Below are 21,994 nucleotides of genomic sequence, written 5' to 3'. Positions count from 1 at the left end.
CATGCCTTTTTGTTCCAAATATACTTTGGAGGATGAGCTTAAATATTGATATGGGTCTCACTATGGCATGAGTAGATCCACGTTAGGTTTTGTGAATTGGAGAATGGTTTTGGGCCGACTGGTTGGTGTGCTACATTATTTATCTACACGTTTCATTTGATGTTGACCTCAGAGGATGTGTTAGAGTGTGCGGTTCATTGGAATCAATTGGAAATGATGTGCTATGATATTTTTAAGTCCCCTTATCATCTAGAGTGGACTGCAATAGATGTTATAGGTCCGAGTGGCCGAATTTATGTAATATTGTATATTTTGTTTGTGGTTGACCTAGTTGAGAGTTTCAATGAATTGTCTTGTATCTATAGGAGTGCAGATGCATGAATTGAGTATGGGATGCATGAATTGAGTATGGGATGTATGTGAATTGATGTAAAGTAAATATGAATGATGTGCAAGCAAATTTGGTATAATAGAAGTGTGAGAGATATTTGTGAAGAGCTTTGAAACAATGTTTGAGATCAATATGTTTGCCGTGAGATTTTTCACTTGACATAATGGTTCAAGGACAATTTCATGACCAAGAGATCTTATTCATTTAAGTTCATTGATCCTCTGCACCTACTGAAAGAAAGTGTGTTCCTTTTGGCTGTTAGTGCATTTATTTGTATCTTGCCCCGAGACAGTGAGTCTTAGTACTGCAAGTCCTTTGTATCTTTCCCTAAGGTTGTGCGCCTTACTCTTGCTAGTCCTTTTAGGGGTAGTGAGCTCCTTGGCCTCGAGCCTAAACATTGCAATCAATTATTCATATTGTCAGTGTTATTCTCACCATAGTTTTTCCCTATTTAGGGTTTTCCATGTAAATCCGATGTTCATGTGTATGTTGTGCTTTGTGTTTTCATGTTTCATAATTACAGTAATAAGTTAAGTGTAGTTTGAAGTTTAATAGATTAGAAGTGAAGTGTTTTGAGGTCTGGACTGATTCACCCACCCCTCTTAGTCCTTTTGTGCATTCAATAATTGTGTGATTTTCTGGTACATCTTTCTAGTACACACGAAATAGGGAAGGGATTCGATTTTCTTTGTATGAGGCAAACAATAGTATGTAAGGTATTTTATAGTTTGCAGTTTATTGTGTAGTTTTCTTGCACATCTTTTTGGTACATATGTCTAGGGAAATGATTCACTTTTCTTTGCACCGACCAAACAATAGTATGTAAGGGATAAAGAATTTAGCTAAATATTTTTTCTTTTCTTTTGATTTTGCCTATTTTTTGTATTATGTTAGTCAAAAACTAATTTATAGAATGACAACACATTTTGATTGCTAATTAAGTAAATTTACAATCTTGCTATTAAATGTCATATTTTAGCTTTATTGTATAAGCCAATTCTTTCATTGATTTTTTTTAATGAATAATCACTAAAATTTGCACGTCATAATTTTTTAATAGATGTGATAATTTGATTTAGCTGTATTGTTTTTTAATAACAACTTTATCCTTTAAATTGATAACAATAATTTTGCCGAGTTATTATTGTTTAGGGATCCATTGCATATGACATGATTTATAGTAATTTGGCTCATAGATTGGGACTAGCCCTTACCAAATCCATAAAACTCTGTGAGCTAGTTCTAATTATAACTATTGTTTTACATAGTCCCAATAATATCTTTTGGTTATTTACATTTATGCAATACAAAGTAAAAATATTAAATGTATTTTGATCTTAGAACAAACAAATTTAATTAAAAATATATTAAAGAATTTAACTTGAAGTTTAAATTTAAAATAATACATTTGCGAGTTAATTTAAACCTATGCTATACAAAGTAAAAAATTCTAAATGTGTTTAACTATATAAGTGAAAATATATTAAAGAGTTTTACTTGAAGTTTAGATTTTAAATAATAAATTCTAAATGTGTTTAACTAGTATTTCTACACATGTATGTATATATGTAGTGTTTAATTATGTAAGTGAAAATATATAAAGAGTTCTACTTGAAGTTTAGATTTTAAATAATAAATTATAAATGTGTTTAACTAGTATTTGTACACATGTATGTATATATGTAGTGTTTAACTATGTAAGTTTATATGTAAGTGAAAATATATAAAGAGCTCTACTTGAAGTTTAGATTTTAAATAATAAATTCTAAATGTGTTTAACTAGTATTTGTACACATGTATGTACATATGTAGTGTTTAACTATGTAAGTGAAAATATATTAGAATTTTACTTGAAGTTTAGATTTTAAATAACTTTGACAGTTAATTTAAATTTATGCAATGCAAAGTAAAAATTCTAAATGTGTTTACCATATATATACACACAAGGAGACTTATTCAAGTTATAACTATCTTTCTTTTAAAATTTGTTTGATTTTTTTTTTAAATTCAACTATATTCTTTAACTATTTATTTTAGCATATAATCTTTTCATTTGGAAAATACCAAACAAAGTCTATATTAAGTAGCATTCAATTATTGAGGCCCCCATCTAGATTATAGGAAACAATATTGTTCAAATATAGTAGCACTACTCTCTACATATAAAATATTAGTTCAATAGTAATATAAAAATGAAAAAAATTTGACAAAACAATTCAAAGCTGATATCATCTTACAATTACTCTACACTACTTATCCAACAAGTGCCACATAGTGGCTAGTACTTGCCTTGTTTTTAATTTACTCTTGAAATGAAATGTCTTCGGAAAGCTATATTTTTTAATTTTTTTTTAAAGAATAAGTGATATATTTTTACATATTTTTATATTTCATTTTTTCTAAAGTAGTAATATAATAATAATAATAATAATAAATTTATACTAATTTTAAAATATTATAATAATAATAAAAGTATGTGATATATTAAAAATAATTTAATATTAATAGAAATATAATATAAGATGGTATAATAATATTGTAATTTTAATTATTATAGTATTTTTTTATTATTGTATTATCTTACATAATGTATTTTTGTTATTATTTGGAAATAATTTATAATTTTAAATTTAAAAAAAGTATTATAATTCTATTTAATATTTATTTAAGGAATGCTTCAATTTTAATTTTTGGGGCAGTGGAAAGCATAATATATAAATTAAAGTAAAAGATTATATATGATAAAATGTTTTAGGTCCATGTGATAAAATTAAAAAATATTTTATTCCTATATAAACCACATAATTTGATACTTTAGAGTATAAGATTAAACTCAAGTTCTATAAAGTTAACAAATATTATGCTGCTTCCGAGAAATCTATTATGCTGCATCCTAGAAAAAAGTATTAGCCAATCATTTACAAGAGAAATATTTTTTTTAATTATAAAGTTAACAAATATGCATGTATACTTTAAAATAAATTAAAAAATTTAAAAGAAAGACACAAATTTGTTTATGATTGGTCAAAATAATTTTTTTTTAATAACTATTTAAGCATAACAAAAAAAAATTCATTACAAAAGTATTGCCTAACGACATGTACTAATAAAACGATAGATACAAATGATAGATACAAGCAATTTTTAGTTTTTTAATTTTATTGAAAGCATACACATATTAAGAAAAAATTTAACATATTTCAATTCTTTATGTCTATTGGTCCATGGTTTTACGTTTAGTTCTTCTCAAAGCCAGCCCTCCTATAACTTGCCTTGACGATGTACAATAGACACCTCATCAGATACCCATAGAACCGAACCAACTTTAACTAGTAGCTCGATGGGTATGCAAATGTATACAAAACTATAACCAATACAAACAATAAAAAAACAACTCTAAATCATTGGGAACAAAAAATCTAGCAAAAGAGGAGCATAATACCAAGCAAAATTCACCGTGAGCTTACCGAGGGAAAGAAAGTAAAAAGAACAATTTATTTATCTACAACGTGTCGCGGAACAAGAAAAGGAATGGAAATGGGGGTAGAAGAATCAATGGAGAATTGGTCAGTACGGGCAGCTGGAATCCCTGAATCTCCAGACCGTCCGATTGAGATAAAAAGCACGGGGGTTATGCGAGCTGAGTAGCACTAGAGCTGCGGCGATTATAAGAAGAATCATGATGAGCTTGCCATGACACGCGAACAGCCAGAAAAGCTCAAGACTCAGAGTCTCAGCGTGTTTTTCCGCTTTTTCCCTCTCGATCTCGCTCCGTATGTGTAAAGCGGGGCAGCCCAGATGATCTAAAAGGACGCAGTTCCATTCCCGCACAGAGAAACAAACTGTAAACTCAATGGAAAGGTCTCGATCCAAACGCTCCTACTATGACGACAACAACAGTGATGACTATAACAACAATACCAACACCAACAATCCAAATACAAACAAACGCTACCAGTCCTCCTCTTATTTCTCGTCACGCCATCCTCCACCAGGAAGACTGTACAGGCCCTCGCACCAGCAGCATCACTACCATTATGACAATCTGAATACCCCTCACAGCATATGCTTTCGCATACTGTGCCCAGACGCCAAGGCAGGCAGCGTGATCGGGAAAGGGGGCAGTATAATCAGCAGCTTGAGACGTGAGACAGGCGCCAGAATAAATGTTCAGAATTTGATTCAGGGGGACGATGAGCGCGTCATCGAGGTTTATGAAACATCACATTCTCACTCTCCCTCGCGGAGACTCGATCCCGACGCCTCCGGGCTCTCTCTTTCCCCTGCACAGGACGCGCTGCTCAAAATACATTCCAGAATCAACGACGAAGGGAATAATAATAACAGTAACAGTAGTAATAACAATAATAACAATGCCCATCATGCTAATAATAATGGAAATTACGAGGACGAGGATCACAACCGTAGGATTACCACGAGGCTCGTAGTGCCACGTAATCATGTGGGGTGCTTGCTTGGGAAAGGGGGGAAGATTATTGAACAAATGCGGGAGGATACCAAAACGCAAATACGGATTTTGCCCAGAGATCAAACATTGCCAAGATGTGTAGCTTCTACTGAAGAAATTGTACAGGTCAGCCTCTACATTATCTTTCTTCTTTGCTTCTTGGAGACCAGCAATCTCTAAATTTCTCGGCATTTTGAGATTTAGGGTTTAAATTGTGCTCCCTTTGAGTTAATTTTGTTGTTTGACGTAAGGGTGAAACGTCAAGATAGTTTTTTGCAGGTCCTTCTCTATATAACACAGGACTTGTAGTATAAGACCTTCGTTGTAGTAAGAGAGGGGCTTTTTCATTTTACCTCAAATACACTAGTAGTCAATGTGGCTACTAGGATCCAAGCCCAGGTCACCACTGCTAAAATGTAAAATTCTAAGCACTAAGCTACAGCCAACAGTTATTAAATTTATGCTTCTTAGATTTTGACTTCATGAGTAAGATCCCTATAAGCCAAGTCTTCTCAATCCCTTAGTTTTTGTTCGTTGTCATCTGTCAATAAAGATAATAGTGATGGGATTTGTTTTTAAATGTTCTGCCTAGTCACTACTCACTAACTTGGTATACGAGACCTATCTGCATTTTCTAATTTTCTCCATTTTTGGGGGGTTTGGGGTTTTAAGTGTGCCTTGGTACAGTATTCTTTGCTGCTGGATCAAAAATTGAAAAGCAAAGGTAATGTTTTTAAATGTTCACAAATACACACCAATCTGGTGTATGGGATCTGTTTCTACTTGTCTGCTTTTTCTTCACTTTCCATATTATCATTTTGGGGCTTAGAGTTCAACCTAGCGTATGGGACCTGCTTCAACTCTTCTGCGTTTTCTAAACTCATATTTTCATTTAAGTTTTGTTGCGGTATGCAAAGAAACTGTAAAAATGGTTTTTTTAAGGTCCTTCCCTAGCTAACGTAGCAATTTTGTGCACGAGACTCTCCTTCCATTCACTCGGATTCTCTAAATTTGTCCATTTTTTGGGGAGTTTATTTCTTAATTGTGCTCGTTTAGGCTAAATTTTGCTGTTGGATGTTAGGGTTTGGTATAGGAGTATGGTTTTTCTATGTTTTGGCCTAGTCTGTACATCATCTTGCCATATCAGATACCTTGTGACCACTTGAGTGAACCGAGCCTGCCCTTGCCAATCCCTTAGGTTTTGCACACTATCTTCTTTGCTCACAAAAAACGTGCCAATTATTTGGTCAAATTTCATCTTATAGCTTTTTGTCCACTTAGTCCTACTATTAGTAATTTTTGTTTTCGGTGACTCATCACCAAAAAATCGTACCTAATTGCTGTTCATTTTCTCTTTTCCAAAATTTGATCGTTTTATTAAGCATGTTGCTCTGCTAGAGAAATTATGTTTTTTCTGCAGTTAAGGTTGAACCCAGGCATCATATTAAGCACATTCGGGGCTCACAGTTTAAATTCTTCATTGGTAGGGAAAGTTCTGTTGTTGGATGTAACGGTGAAAGTTAAATGTGTGCCTTCTTTAAAGTTCGTGGCCTAGCTAGTTCACCAACTTGGAGTATGAGACTCTTCTTGAAGGAAGAGGGTTGTTTTTTCCCCTTTACCGTACCGAGCACTATGATTAACAGAATATGTTGTTGCTGGGATTCAAATGCAGGTCTGCATGCTCACAATGTGGAAGTCTAACCACTAAACTACAGCCACATTTTGGGCTAGTGGTTTTAATTTTGTCCGGGGAGGATACATTTTGTTTGTTGGGTGTGCAGGTAGAAGGTAAAGGCAATTTTTTTAGGTTATGGTCTAGCTAGCTTGGTTTATGAATAGTTTTTTGCAAAGCCAGCTTGGTTATGAGACATCTTTATCTCTTAGGTTTTGACCTATCAATCAAGGTTAGAGACTAGAATAAACCTGACACCTTATGGATATATTATAGTTTATGCACTCTCTTTCATCCTCATCAAAAAGTTGAAAGTCATTGGTGAATGTTTGTTTTAACAGCATTTTTCCAGCTTGTCTTTCCTCATTTTGGCTATTATGGATTTGTTCTTTATTGTAAAGGTAAGAGTTAAATGTGATTCGAAGTAAATCTGGCCTTGCTGATTCCTTAAGTTTTTTACACTACAAAGTGGAAAGTTTTAGGTGAAATTTATTGTTAATGTCTTATTTCCTGCAATTCATTACATCATTGAATCCCCTGCTAGTAGGAACTTTTCCTGCAGTCAGGCTTGGACTCAGGGATCTTGGATTCAGCTAGCATTCAATTTCTGACTCTTACCAGCTCAAAATAAAATTGAAAATCAATTTTGGATTTTATATCTTCTGATAAAGCTCATGGTTAACTTGGCTTTGCCAATTACATAACTTTTGTACAGTGTCTTCTATGCTCATAACGAGTTGAAAAGTCATAGTTGATTTTTTGTTCCCAGCACACACACACAAAAAAAAAAAATTGAGTTTCAACCTCACAATCAAGCTCAGAGTTAACCTGGCATTGCCAACCACTTAGCATTTGACATTGCCTTCTGTGTTATTCATGAATTCGAAAGTATAGGTGCTTTTTTTGTTTTAATAGCTTTTTCTGGCTTGTCTGTATTATCAGTAGAATTTTTGTATCAAGTTTGCTCTTTGTTTATTGCTTGCCAATCTTTAAAATGTAATAAGTATCTCTCCGTCACAAGAATTTTTTTATTTCTGCTGACAAGCTTAAGCCTGTGAATCTCAATAATCACATTTTGGGGCTTAGTAAAGGTGATTTTAGTCTTTTAGATTGCTGCCAAATGAGAGGCCAATTTGGTGTATGAGACCCACCTTTTGGGAACCTGCTGGGGAATTATTATACATTTACTTTATATCCTTATCAAATTTTATACTCCAAGTTTCTTTTGACTTTTTGACCAAGCTCAGTAGTAAACTCAAACTTGACAATCCACCTCCAGCTAAAGGACTCCCTGTAAGGCCTTTATCTGTAATGGTAAAAGCCTAGAAAAGGTAAATATATATTCTCTGGATCTCAGTTTTCTCAGTACATCAATGTGGTGGATGAGACACTTACTAAGGGAAGAAGGGTTCTTATAACTTTATCTTGTGGATGGTGACGACAAATGTGGCTGCTGGTCCTCAAGTAAATGCAGCTTTGTGATTCTTTTAGGTTTTGTACATCACTGTGGATGCTTATAAAAAACCTGAAAGTTGTAGGTGGATGATTGTTTTAATAGCTTTTTCTCAGCTAGTGCTTTATAATTTTGGGGCTTATGGTTTAAACTTAAAAGTCTAAACTGTTTCCACCTAGGCAGAATTCCGAGACTTTTGTATCTCCTACGTTTCAAGTTCAACCTTACCATAAAGCTCAAAGTAAACATGGCTTTGTCAATTCATCAAACTTTGTACATTGTCTCGTGTGCTTGTTTGAAATTCAAAAGTTATATCTGGAATTTTGTTTTAGTAGAATTTCCCCTTGCAGTCCTTCCATCAGAGAACCCCCATTTACTCTAGGGTAAAAGTGCAGAGTTTTAATAATTGTACCTCATGCTGTAGATTTGTTTTTCCTGTAGTCAGACTTGATATTGGGCATCTCAATAATTTTGGCCAGCATTCAAGGTCCGAATGTCACTGGCTCAATATAAAAATGATCAAATTTTGATCCCATGACAAGCTAAGAGTTAAGCCAGTCTTGCCAATTACTTAGTTTTTGTATATTGTCTTCCATGCTCATCAAGATGTTAAAATCTTAGCTTTTCTTCCAGCTCGTCCTAATAGTGCTGAAAAATTGTTAAGCTTGTAATATCTGTGAAAGTTGTATACCGATTTTGTTCTTTATTTTCTTTCAGCCAATGTTTACCCTTTTTTCTGCTATCAAGCTTGAGGTCAACCATTTTTCTAATCATATTTTGGGTCTTAAGGTCTTTATTGTACTCCCAGGGAAGTGTTTTTTTTTTCCTGTCTAATTAAGGCAAAAGGTAATCGGTTTTCTAAGTCTGGGCCTAGCAAGCATATTGACTTGGGATACTCAACCCTTGTTATGGGAAGAATAAAGCTTTTTTGCTTTATCCTCTTCAAATTAACTGCAAATGTGGCTGCTGGGATTCAAGAGTAGGTTTCCATAGGCACAATGTGGAAGTTAAACAATTAATCTACAGCTGCATTTTGGGGCATAAGGTTTTATGTTTTTAACTGTGTCATGGTAGGATAAATTGATCTTGTTGAATGTTAAGGTAGAAGTTAATGGTAATTGGTTTAGGTCTGAGCATAGCGACCATATCAACTTGGCAGATGAAATCTATTTTCCTCCTGGGTTTCAACTTCATGGCCAAGCTTGAAGATGAGTTTAAACCCTGCCTTGCGAAGCCCTTAGCTTTTATGTATTGTCATTTGTGCTCATCAAATATTTGAAAGTTACAGGTTTGTTTTACTGGACTTTTGAGGCTACTCTATCCACATTTTAGGACTCAGGTTTTCTAATTGTACCCTGTTAACATCAATTTTTTCCCAAAATTTCGGGACTGGGGTATTTGTGGATGTGCTTTGAGGATAGCAAAAAAGTTCTCAAATTTTGTGGTGGCAAATTTTATATATATTTTTTTGGCTTTGCAGTGCTCTAATGAAATTGCTAAACATCATTTGAACATTCTAAAATGCTGAAGTTCAAGTTACAATAAGATTTTATGGCAATGGGCATTTGTAGTTTGCATTAATTTTGAGCCAGTCTTCATGAGCTACCTGTATTTCATGAGTTCTGGTTTACAAGAACTCATCTCTCATGAGCATGGTCTACTTGGCACTTATTCCATTTATGATGAATTTTGCTGTTGGATGTAAATACAAATTATAAAGCTGATAATTTATGACCCGGTCTAGCCAACATACCAAATTGGGTATTCTATATTCTTAACACAGGTTTCTATGTTGCAACCAAGGTTGGAGTCATGCTGGCTTCCCCTCCCAGTCCCAATCATATAGGCTTTGTACATTTTCTTTTATCAATGAAAATTCTATGCTAAATTTGCTCTTCATTTGTTCTTAGCCAAAAGTTAACAGTTTAATTAGTATATCCTGTTAATTTTGTGCCCTAGATCAGTAATCAGATTTATGTCTTTTAATTATGCCCTAGTTTGTTAATCAGATTTGTAACATTTTAGTAAACCATAATTCAGTAAGCTCAGAAATGAAACAAGTAAACAAGAGACAAATACAAATACCCTGGGAAAACCTCCAAGGAGGAAAAACCCAACATTAAAGACCCACAGGTCAGATTATATATTCTCTCTTAATTGCACAAATACAATACTTAGCTTGCTTCTCCAGATCTGATCCCTTTTGTATGACAGATCTGCACTTCTAAGCACTTCAAGTCTGCACCAAAAAAGGCCTATGTCCTCTTGGACAAGTTCGCACTATCTTTGACAAGTTCGCACAATCCTTGAGTAAATTCGCACCTTTTATTTGCAGAGCTAGTTCGCTGATTTCATGAATGATTGAATTGTATTTGCAAGTTGTCTTTATTTATATGAGACCTTAACCTTTATTAAGTTCAAGTCGGCCTTCCTTCTTTTGGTGCCAATTTATTTATTGTGGCGTGGAGTATTTAGGGTGGCGTGAAGGTATAGGGCTGGGCTCAACTTGGGGGCACGTTACCCCTTTCGGATAGGACCCAGTCCTATATGGGTTCGGATGTTGCCTTAAGGCAATCCGAACCCATCTTACCTAGTTACAAATAACATATCCCCCTGCTTGAACTGTTTTAGCCCATGCCATTTTCAAATCTGGGCAAACTGAGCTCACAATGGGGCCCATGTTTGTAACTTTCATTGTTCTGCAGTTGTGTAAACTTTGTTTTTTCATGTAACAATAAAACACAAAGGTGATTTTTCAAGGGCACTAGAATAGCTAATGCAAAACTTGGTGATAAGATCTTCCTCGTGGGAACAAGAAGCCTTTCACTTTATCGATAATCTTATCCACAATAACAGCCATGCGGCTTCTGAAATCTAAGCCATATTCTTAATAGCAATGATGTTGAATTCTAACCGCTGAATCACAGCCAGAAGATACAAATTTTGTACTCCCTAAGTTTCAATCTTATGACAAGTTTGGAGTAAACCTTGCCTTGCCAATCACACAGGATTTGTATGTTGTTTTCTACCAGTGAAAATTTCATACTAAATTTGCCCATCATTCTGCAGGATAATCCTGTTATTATGGAAAATTTTGCAAAAATTTGCTCTCCATTTATTCTCAGCTCAAACTTAACAGCATAATTAGCGTATCTCCTGGCTGCAGAGCTTTTATTCCCTATTATGTCAGGTTTGAACTTGGACAAACCAAGCCCAGCAGGGTAATTTTTGATCTTTTGTATGAAGGTAAAGGTGAAAGTGTTTTTAAAGGACCTGGTATATATAATACACCTTGGTGAAGGAGATCCTCCTCGTGAGAAGAAGGGGGCTTTTACACTTTACTGTATCTATAGTAACAGCAAATATGCCTTCTGAGATCCAGGGCCAGTTCTCCGTAGTTGCAATGTTGAATTCTAACCACTGAAACACAGTCATCGGATAACAGATCTTATACCTTTTAGGTTTCAACCTTAGGAGGAAGCTTGGAGTAAACTTGGCCTTGCTAATACATTAGGTTTTTTATTGTCTTCTGTGCACATTTATATTTTGAATTCCATAGGTAAGATTTCATTTAACAAAATTTTTCTGGCTAAGCTTGTTTTCCAGGCGTGTGGGACTGGTACAGGTCTGCTCCAATAGGACTTTTGATCACCTCAGATCTGGATGGGCACAGACCAAGGGCATGTGCCACTTCAGCCTGAATAAAGCTTAGTCCCTCAGCTTGTGTACAAATTGGATGTGACAAATCAGTGCCCTGCAATGGTTTCTATGAAATTTTATAGATGCAAATGTTTTGAATGATCTAATTATGAAGGTAGGGTTTGCGCCCTGAACTTAACCTGCTCAATATCAAAGGTTTTCGGCCCTATGAGCAGAAACAGTTGTTGAAACAACAAAACTGATTTCCAAAAAGTGACTACAAATGGCGCTTGAAACAAGTTTTATAGTGGATCGTTGGATAGGACCCTATGCCCTAAATTGGGCGCCAAACTTACACTTTGAAATTTACTTTATATTTATTATTATATTAGTTATTTTAATATTTAAATATTACTTAAATATATATTGAGGTGGTGTTTAAGAACACCTTTATTAAATGGGTGCACTGGGAGGCGACTTATATAGGAATGGACATGACATCAACATATTTCCAAAGGAGAGAATTTGGGTCTATTTTGAAGAGGGGTCAGTCCATGGAGCTAGAACTGGTTCCCATTGTAATTCCTATGACAATAAGCTCAATAAGAGCACATGTGAAATGAATCCAAAGGAGTGAATTTGGGTCTATTTTGAAGAGGGTCAGTCCATGGAGCTAGAACTGGTCCCCATTGTAATTCCTATGGCAACAAGCTCAATAAACAACACATGTGAAATGAATGAAAATTCTCTCTCTCTCTCTCTCTATATATAGAACTTAACTCATTTAAAAAAACAAAAAACAAAACAAAACAAAATAGTTTATTTGTAAAAAAAGAAATGTAGGATAAAAAGCCAAAATATTGAAAAAAACTTACCTCTTTTGTAAATTTTTTTCTCTATAATCTCCTTTGCAACAAATGGGCTTTTGCAAATGTGTAGGAATAGCAAACCAACCACTTTAGAACCTTAACTAATCAGTCAACTCTACTTGTGCAATGGCATGTAACAATGAAAGTTCAGCAAGGATGAATAATATTTTTATGATTTTATTTTCAAGATTTCTTGGAATTCATTTTTTAGGGTTGGGGAGAGGGGGGTTAGGCATGTGGTCAAAGTCAAATGCCGAATTAGAAAAAAATACAACTAAAAAATATAAAAAAACTGATGGGTTTGCTGCGGCAAGATTGGCTGGTTGGGCATGAAATTTGCCTTGGGTTTGTTTTGGATGGATCCACAGGGCAAGAACTGAATCCTGGACGGCTCCCACTGCAGAGTAAACCTGGACCTATATCCAGGCCGGATCACACTTGAACTGGCAGGTCCTGGGGGCTGAACTAGTAACACTGAATTTTATTATTGAATAGATACATAAAATAAGTACAAAGTGTAGCAAATTAAAACACAATGCTCCACAATTAGATGAACATCCATAGAATTGCTTTCTCAGTAATACTCGACTTTATTCAATACCATTTGTACATGATGATAGTTAATTACTTGCACATGGCTCATTTTCTCCTCTCTTATGTTGAGTCCACTTCCATTCTTTTCAGAATATGGATTACAGGCTTTGTCCACTTTAAAATGGTCAACTTCTTTGCGTAAATGTCAAACAAAAATTACCCATATAAGTTATAACCATGCATATTGCAGTAGAAATAGCAACCCTAACTGTGCATGTCACAATAGACGTATAATTAACTATGCATTTATTTAGCATGTTTCTAGCTATTCCTAATTGAAGCACAAAAGTTAGTTTACCAAATAGAAGTGGCAGAGTGCCATTACATGTTTCTGCATCATATTTCAAGCTTTACTGCAATAGAACTTTTGTTTTCCTTGTGTGTGTTCTAAAAAAATTATATTCTTGATTCTTATATAGGCATAATGTTGGCTGGTTTTCTTTGAGTGCACTCAATATATGATTTTTTTTCTTATTACAAATGGAATCGGTTCATACTAGTGACATTCAATGAGCCTCACGATTTACTTGCAATTTCTATTCTTTTGTTTCCCTCGAGCACCTACATAGCCCCTTGGAATATTTTCTCTACTCTATTTAGTGGCAGTGCTGTATAGGCAATAGTTTAGCATTTGAATATTTGGAAAGATTTGTATTTATTGGCTTGGTACTCTTCAATATCATGGCGTGTTATATTATTGGTCAAGCATATATGTATGCTGGCAAATAATTTAATGTTCTGGACTAATCCTGATTGGAGCTACTTGTATTATTATGAATTATTTTTAGATGGTTGACTAACCAACACATCCCCTTGACCAAAGGCTATATTTGTTATGATTGAACACGTTTGAGGAGGTGTTTGGTTATTCATCCTTGCATTACTGTTGTCTGTATTTAATAATTTATAGAGTAGATAGTATAACTATACAGGCACACTTTGATATATCATGTGATGATTAGAATAAAGAAACTATTTAAATTTTTTGGACCCAATGCGATAATGATGTTAATAAATTGAAGAAAGAAAATGAATGGCTTGTAACAGCATTAAGGGGTAACAATAGAATTTTGAAACAGACTCAGCAACAGTTACTGTGAAGAAAGCAGAACATAATTAGATAAGATCCTTTTTGAAGGTATGTAACAAGAAAATGAAAAAGCTACTTAAGGGACATAAAAGTGCTTGAGAGACTAGGCTATGAATGCAGAAGTCAAGAAGCTATGTATGATTTTTCATGGCTGATTCTTCATGGTTGGATGCGTACCAAAGCTTGGGTGGGCATCATAACAGTTACAAGTGATAAACTCCACGTTGGCTGTCTCTGTGGTTGTGCCAGATTGTACACTAGTACACACACCCTAGCCATTATTTGAGTGTTGATAGGGGTGTCTTCAAGTGTGGAGGATTGAAAAGATACAGGAATTAGTTTTGCAAATGTAACAGACAGAATTTTGTAATTTTATTCTCTAGGCATACATGATTTAATAAATTATTGTGGTATGTTGTATTTCTGACCAAGTATATGTATATGTCCTAGTGACATTTAATTTTTGGGATTAATTATGGTTGGAATTGTCTTTGGTACAGAGGTTTGTTGGACATCGTCCAATTGACACATCCCTTTGGTCAATGACCTTATATGTTATGGCCATACATATGTATGAGAAAATCTCCTGGGTATTTTCCCCAGTCTAACTATTGATTGTATTTCTGGTGATTTTTGTTCATGCATATTGAGTCATCATATATGAATGAAGTGACAACTACCTGTTTCTATTCTGTGTTAATTACTGTGTATAGTATTCTGGTTTGCTTGTGCAATTTTTTACCCATTTGCTTTACTGCATTCTGGAATGTGTAAATTTCTTCTTTTGGTGTTGAGACTTGACTGCAAATGTTACTTTTCTTATGAAATCGCTTGGGTTATGATTCAGGTAGATATATTTACTTTTAGCACTATTATTGAGCCCATACTACTAGCACAGCTTTCTCTATCCTCTATATCTGGGAAGTAGATGCTCTGACACTCGCATTCCTTATAAATAGTTGCAAAATTTGCTGAGTACATGCAGTTTTTTTTTCAAAATGTGTATTTAGAGAGTAAACTTGTGGGTTAGAGGAGCTGAGTTTGCAGTGAGTTGTGGCAGCAAAATTTGCTGAGTCTGTGCACGCAACTTGCCAGATGTGGAACAGGTAATCCAAGGCAGCAGATGATGTGTCAAAAATGTAGAACAAACATTATGAAAATACACATTTTTTTTGCCTCTTTAAAAAATATGAAAATGGTGGGCGCTGTGAAGGTCTATGTGGTTTCAAAGGTTTTCATAGTGGCAGGGGCTCCACTCCTCGACCCCACTTACAACAGGAAATTGCACAAGGGGTACTGCCCCCAGACTCCCACGAGGAGTGCTGCCCCCAGATCCTGACAAGGGGCATTGCTCCTTGATCCTTCTTCTAACCAAACTCGTTTGATACATTTTGTAGCTGTATTTTTCATAATTTATGATTTTTTTAAGTACTTTTTAAGTTGCCAAGTTTTACAGAGTTGGAAATTTTTGGTTTGCCAAGTCTGAGTTTGGGAACTATACCTATAGTATGTGAACACCAACATCCTCAGCTTGTTTTTTTCCATAGTATGGGACTTTTTTTGTTTGGTTTTCTGTTTTAATTTCTTGGAGTTTTGGTATTGTCTTTTGCATAGATCACCTCTGGCCTAGCTTCTTTGTGAGACATGAATGACAGTATTACTTGTAAATTATTAATGAGAAGAGTCTCTGATACATTTATCATCACTTTCTAGTCTAAGTTGTTAGTTTTGTGATCAGAATTAATTAATCTCATAAAGTAAATGAAATGAACATGCACATAACACAAAGAACACCAAAGATACCCTGGGAAAACCTCCCTCTTGGAGGAAAAACCCAGCATCAAAGATCCAGATCAACTTTTCTATATATGAGCAAAATTACAAGCATCATTAGATCAGATTACTTATCTGATTTAGACAACCAACTAGGTCACAATTCATCCAAGTCAAATCGCTGTAGTGCTTGTACAAATTCACTGATTGTAATAATCAAGTTTCAGTCTTGCAAGAGTTTGATGTTACTGTTTCAGATGTCTGGAATTCAATCAGCACAATGGATATTGCTTCTCCAAGCTTTCGCTGCACTAGAAGACAATTTTGCTAAGCTTGAGAACCACTTTGCTAGGCTTGAAGAGCTGGTGACAAATTCGCACTAATGAAATCGCTGAGTTGCTTGAATGAGAATTCGCTAAGGAAGAAGGCTGCTTGTACAATTGATGATTTGAGATCTAGGATGTATATTACAAGATTCATCCTCACACTTTCTCCAAGTCAGCTGCTTATTTTAAATTACATTTTCACTTTAGCTTTTAGCGCCCAATTTTGGGGCTTAGTTTACAATTTACAAGGAGCACAATATGTTTGTTTTAGCGCTCTAATAGGGCCCAATTTAGATGCTTTACAAGTTACAATTTGGGCCCAGCCCAATATAAGTAATTTGCTCATATATGTATTCATATAATCTGATTCTAGCTATCGGATTTCAACACTCCCTCTTAGCTAGGGAGGATTATAGCACATCATGGATCTTTGTATTACATCCATCTTGCATTGCCCGCAGAGGATGGATCCACCTTGCATTGCCCGCAGAGGGTGGAGGAGGTCTTTCACTTCAACCTCCTCCTTGAGAAGGATCCAATGTCACCTTGCATTGCCCGCAGAGGGTGGAAGATGCAACTCAGTGCATCACTGAGACTCCCTCTCAGCTAGAGTTGTGTTCTCAACAACTCCAAGTCTCTCTCTGAAGTACTCAAACTTCACTCGAGCTAGAGGCTTGGTGAGAACATCTGCAATCTGCTCATCTGTGCTGACATATTTCAGTTGAATGGCACCTCTCTATACCATATCACGAACTTAGTGATAATGAGTTTCCACATGTTTTGACCTGTCATGAAACACAGGATTAGCAGACATCTTAATACTACTCTGATTGTCACAATGAATGACTGTGGGTTTCCAAAGTTGTCCAAACAACCCAGCAAGAAGCTTGTGAAGCCACGCTGCTTCTCTTGACGCCACACTTGACGCAATGTACTTAACTTCTGCAGTACTCAATGCAACTGGGATTGTTTCCTTCTGGCCGAGGAGATCACGACAGAACCCAAACTAAAACAAATTCCTGAAGTGCTCTTCCTATCGGTTACACTTCTTGCCCAATCAGAATCAGAGTAGCCTTCCAAGGTAATGACAGTGTTGATTGGATACTTCAGCCCGTAGCCTAATGTGCCTCGCAAATATCTCAGGATATGCTTGGCTGCAACAAGATGAACATGCTTTGGTTTGTTCATGAATTGGCTGAGGGCACTCACTGCATAACAGATATCCGGTCTAGTGTTAACTAGATACATCAAGGATCCAATCAACTGCCTATACTCCGATGGATCTGCAAAATCAGAGTTAGCTGCAGATAAACTCAATTTCTTCAAGTTAGTTTCCATAGGAGTAGACATAGGTTTACAATCCATCATACCAAATCTTTTCAGTATATCAATGATATATTTTCCTTGACTAAGAATAATTTCATTAGATCTTTGCCATACTTCTAAACCTAGAAAGTAATGCATTAGACCTAGATCCTTCATTTCAAATTCAGTGGCTAATTCTTTCTTACATCTAATGATGAGACTATCTTCACTAGTTAGAAACAAATCATCCACGTATAAAACTAGAATTAGCATTTCACCATCAAATACTTTAAAGTAAAGGTTAGAATCAACATCATTCTTATAGAATCCTAAACTAACCAAACGCTTATCAATCCTTTCATACCAAGCTCGAGGAGCTTGCTTGAGGCCGTAAAGAGCTTTCTTCAGTTTGCACACATGAGATTCTTTACTATGGATCTCATAACCTTTTGGTTGTTCAATATAGACTTCTTCCTCAATGACACCATTAAGGAAGGCAGTCTTTACATCCATCTGATGTAACTTCCAGCCCTTAGCTGCAACAATAGCTATAATGGTTTTAAATTCTAATAGAAGTATATCTAGCAATAGGAGCAAATGTTTCCTCATATTCTATGCCTTCCTTTTGAGAAAAACCACGAGCTACACATCTAGCTTTATATTTCTCAATACTTCCATTAGCAGTATGTTTAATTTTAAACAACCATTTAGAGGATACAACAGACTTACCTTTAGGTCCAGGCGCAATATCCCAGACGTCATTCTTGATGATGGATTGATACTCTTTGTCCATGGCTAACTTCCACGCGTGGTGTTTCATAGCTTCTCCTACATTTGATGGTTCGGTCTTAATAATGTTGCACATCATTTCAACATAGTTGGAGAGCTTCTGAGGTCTCCTGCTGTCTCTAAATGTTCCTTTGGGAGCTGCAAACTTTTCGGCTTCTTGGATGGTGTTCCTAACCCAAAGTGGTCTCTTTTTACTAACTGCAATGTCTCTAGGTCCATCAGTTGGATCCAGAGGCTCAGAAGGATCACAAGGCTCAATGTGTTCAGAGGGCTCAATAGGCTCCCTCTGAATCTCAGGGGTATCAACATCTATTTCTTGATTTTCATTAAGTCCTTTATCATTATCAACCAAGGAACCTTTAGATTTCTTAAGAGCAATATTTTCTTCAAAGGTTACATCTCTACTTACCTCAATGTACCTTCTCCCTGGAATGTAGACTCAGAATGCTTTGGAGGATTCACTGTATCCAACAAGGATACCCTTCTTTCCAGATGGCTCTAGCTTAGTTCTCTTTTCCTTTAGTACATGAACATAGACAGGGCATCCAAAGATCCTTAGGTGGCTGATATCAGGTTTGACTCCAGTGAAAGCTTCTTCAGGAGTCATGTTCTTCAACACACAATGAGGGCATCTATTCTGAATATACATTGCAGTCTTAGATGCCTCGGCCCATAAGAAAGTCTGTAGATCCTGATCATGAATCATTGCCTTGGCAACTTCAACAATGGATCTATTCTTTCTTTCAACCACACCTTTTTGCTGAGGATTGTAGGGAACACATAACTCCCTCTTGATTCGTGTCTCTTCACAAAATTCATGAAAACTACCTGAGGTGTATTCACCTCCATTGTCAGACCTTAAAACTTTAATTCTGTTTCCAGATAGATTTTCAACTAAAGCCTTAAATTCCTTGAACCTAATTAGTACTTCATCAGATTCTTTAGTTTTCAGAAAGTAAATCCAAGTCTTTCTAGAGAAATCATCTATGAATATAACATAATATAGACATCCACTAGGTGAAGCAACATACATAGGTCCACATAAATCAGAATGAACAAGTGCTAATTTTTCCTTAGCTCTACTTTCACTTTTATAAAATGGACTTTTAGTGTTCTTACCTAAAGCACATCCTTTACAGGTATCATCATCATCATGAAATTGACTAAGTTTAGGCATACCTTTGACCATCTTCTCAAGCGAGGGAAGTGCTTGGAAGTGTAGATGACCAAGCCTCCTATGCCATAGTTCGCTGATCTCAGGAGCTTCATGAATGAGAGCTTGAACAGGTTTAGTTGAAAGTTTGTATAAGCTATCATATCTATTACCAATAACACGAGCAGATTTAAAACTAGATTTCTTAGGGCATGCAAGTACTCTACCCTCAAAAAATGCTACTTGATAACCCTTATCTTCTAGTGTAGAAATGGAGATAAGATTCCTTTTAATTCGAGGCACAAATAAAATATCACTAAGATGTAGAGAGATACTAGAATCTAGGTTTAAAGAAGTAGTACCAAAACCTCTTACCAAATATCGAGCATCATTACCAATTACCACATGAAGATTGGATTCTTTCTCTATCAAGTCTGAAAGATGCTCTCAGTAGCTTGTGATGTGTCTAGATGCGTCGCTGTCGATCAGCCATGTGTTGCAGTCAGTCGGCACATTGCTTGACAAGGCAGGGATGAAGAGGAAGTCTTCATTGTTCTTCTGTTTTGCAACTTCATTGAGATTCGCTTCTCCTTGCTTGGGCTGGTTTTGACATTCCTTCGCATAGTGACCAAACTTGTCACATCTGAAGCAGCGAATGTGTGAGAGATCTCTTGGCTTCTTCCTTGAATCATGGCTTGCTGAAGGTTTGAAATCTCTATTCCTCTTGAAGTTGCCCTTCTTCCAATTTCCACCTTTCTTCTTGACTGATTGGGCTGCAAGCATGTGATGATCTCCTCCATGAGAGCTCCTAATTGCTCCCTTAACAGCTAGTCGAGATTCTTCTTGGATGCAATCTCCCCTCAATCGTTCAAACTTGGGAAGCTCGATCCTAGCACTGATTCCTTGAACGAATGGTTCCCAAGTTGGAGGAAGGCCATTGAGGGCAGTCAAGGTGAGATCACTGTCTTCAACTTCCTTTCCAACTGCTGAAAGTTGATCCTCTAGATCAGTTATCCTCCTGAAATAGGAGGTGATAGATTCCCCTTTCTCCAATCGGATGTGAGTGAGTTGATTCCTCAAGGCAAGAATGCGGCTAGTGTTGTTGACTTCATACATCTTCTCCAATGTGCTGAACATTTCTCTTGCGGACTTCATCTTGGAGATAGATGACACAATATGATCTTTGATGGAATCAATGATCAACCTTCGAGCTTGAAAGTCCTTCCATTCTTCCTTTTCCTTTTCGTCAGTAGGTTCTTCAACATCCTTGCTAACATATTCAGCAAGGTCATTTAAAGCCATCAACATTCTGACTTTCCACGAGGTGTAATTCGCAGAGCCTTCCAAGCTGTCTTCAGCCCTAAGAGAGGAAGCCGTGTAGTCTAAACTTTTAAACAGTAGGTTAGACTGAAAACAAAATAAATTGACAAATATGATCACACCTATTTACGAACCAAGCTCTGATACCATGTTAGTTTTGTGATCATAATTAATTAATCTCAGAAAGTAAATGAAATGAACATGCACATAACACAAAGAACACCAAAGATACCCTGGGAAAACCTCCCTCTTGGAGGAAAATCCAGCATCAAAGATCTAGATCAACTTTTCTATATATGAGCAAAATTACAAGCATCATTTAGATCAGATTACTTATCTGATTTAGACAACCAACTAGGTCACAATTCATCCAAGTCAAACTGCTGTAGTGCTGGTACAAATTCACTGATTGTAATAACCAAGTTTCAGTCTTGCAAGAGTTCGATGTTACTGTTTCAGATGTCTGGAATTCAATCAGCACAATGGATATAGCTTCTCCAAGCTTTCGCTGCACTAGAAAACAATTTTGCTAAGCTTGAGAACCACTTTGCTAGGCTTGAAGAGCTGATGACAAATTCATAGTAATGAAATCGCTGAGTTGCTTGAATGAGAATTCGCTAAGGAAGAAGGCTGCTTGTACAATTGGTGATTTGAGATCTAGGATGAATCTTGTTATATACAAGAGTCATCCTTACACTTTTTCCAAGTCGGCTGCTTATTTTAAATTACATTTTCACTTTAGCTTTTAGCGCCCAATTTTGGGGCTTAGTTTACAATTTACAAGGAGCACGATATGTTTGTTTTAGCACTCTAATAGGGCCCAATTTAGATGCTTTACAAGTTACAATTTGGGCCCAGCCCAATATAAGTAATTTGCTCATATATGTATTTATATAATCTGATTCTAGCTATCGGATTTCAACATAAGTTACCTATGCATTTGTTAAAATATTAAGAGGTGTTGTAATATCAGCACCTTAGTTTTTGTCTATTTGCATCCTCAACTGTTCTTTTATCCTCTATGTAAGACAATTTTTGCTTGTTTGTTTGTTTTTATGATCTGGAATCTTTGTATTATCTTTTGCATAAATCACTTTAAAGTTAGTGGTTTAGTTTCTCTTTGATACGCCACTGCAAGTTCTATTGGTAATC

At 35.8% G+C, this 21,994-nt stretch overlaps 1 protein-coding gene across 3 annotated transcripts in view; it reads left to right on the top strand.

Moving 5' to 3' along the window:
* The first annotated feature begins 3,966 nt into the window (after window positions 1-3,966).
* LOC131076480 (RNA-binding KH domain-containing protein RCF3) overlaps window positions 3,967-21,994 on the top strand; it is a 97,834-nt gene continuing 79,806 nt past the window's right edge. For 2 of the 3 annotated variants that reach the window (XR_009113351.2, XR_009113352.2), the window contains exon 1: window positions 3,967-4,985. Coding sequence is in view for 1 of the 3 variants with exons in the window: in XM_058013690.2 (XP_057869673.2) it covers window positions 4,245-4,985 (741 nt within the window). In the remaining 2 variants the exon portion in view is untranslated. The remainder of the gene's footprint in view (window positions 4,986-21,994) is intronic. The other variant, XM_058013690.2, reaches the window with a different exon arrangement.

Source organism: Cryptomeria japonica, chromosome 5, assembly GCF_030272615.1.
Source record: "Cryptomeria japonica chromosome 5, Sugi_1.0, whole genome shotgun sequence".
NCBI lineage: Eukaryota > Viridiplantae > Streptophyta > Pinopsida > Cupressales > Cupressaceae > Cryptomeria > Cryptomeria japonica.
This window is presented reverse-complemented; position numbering and strand designations above follow the sequence as displayed.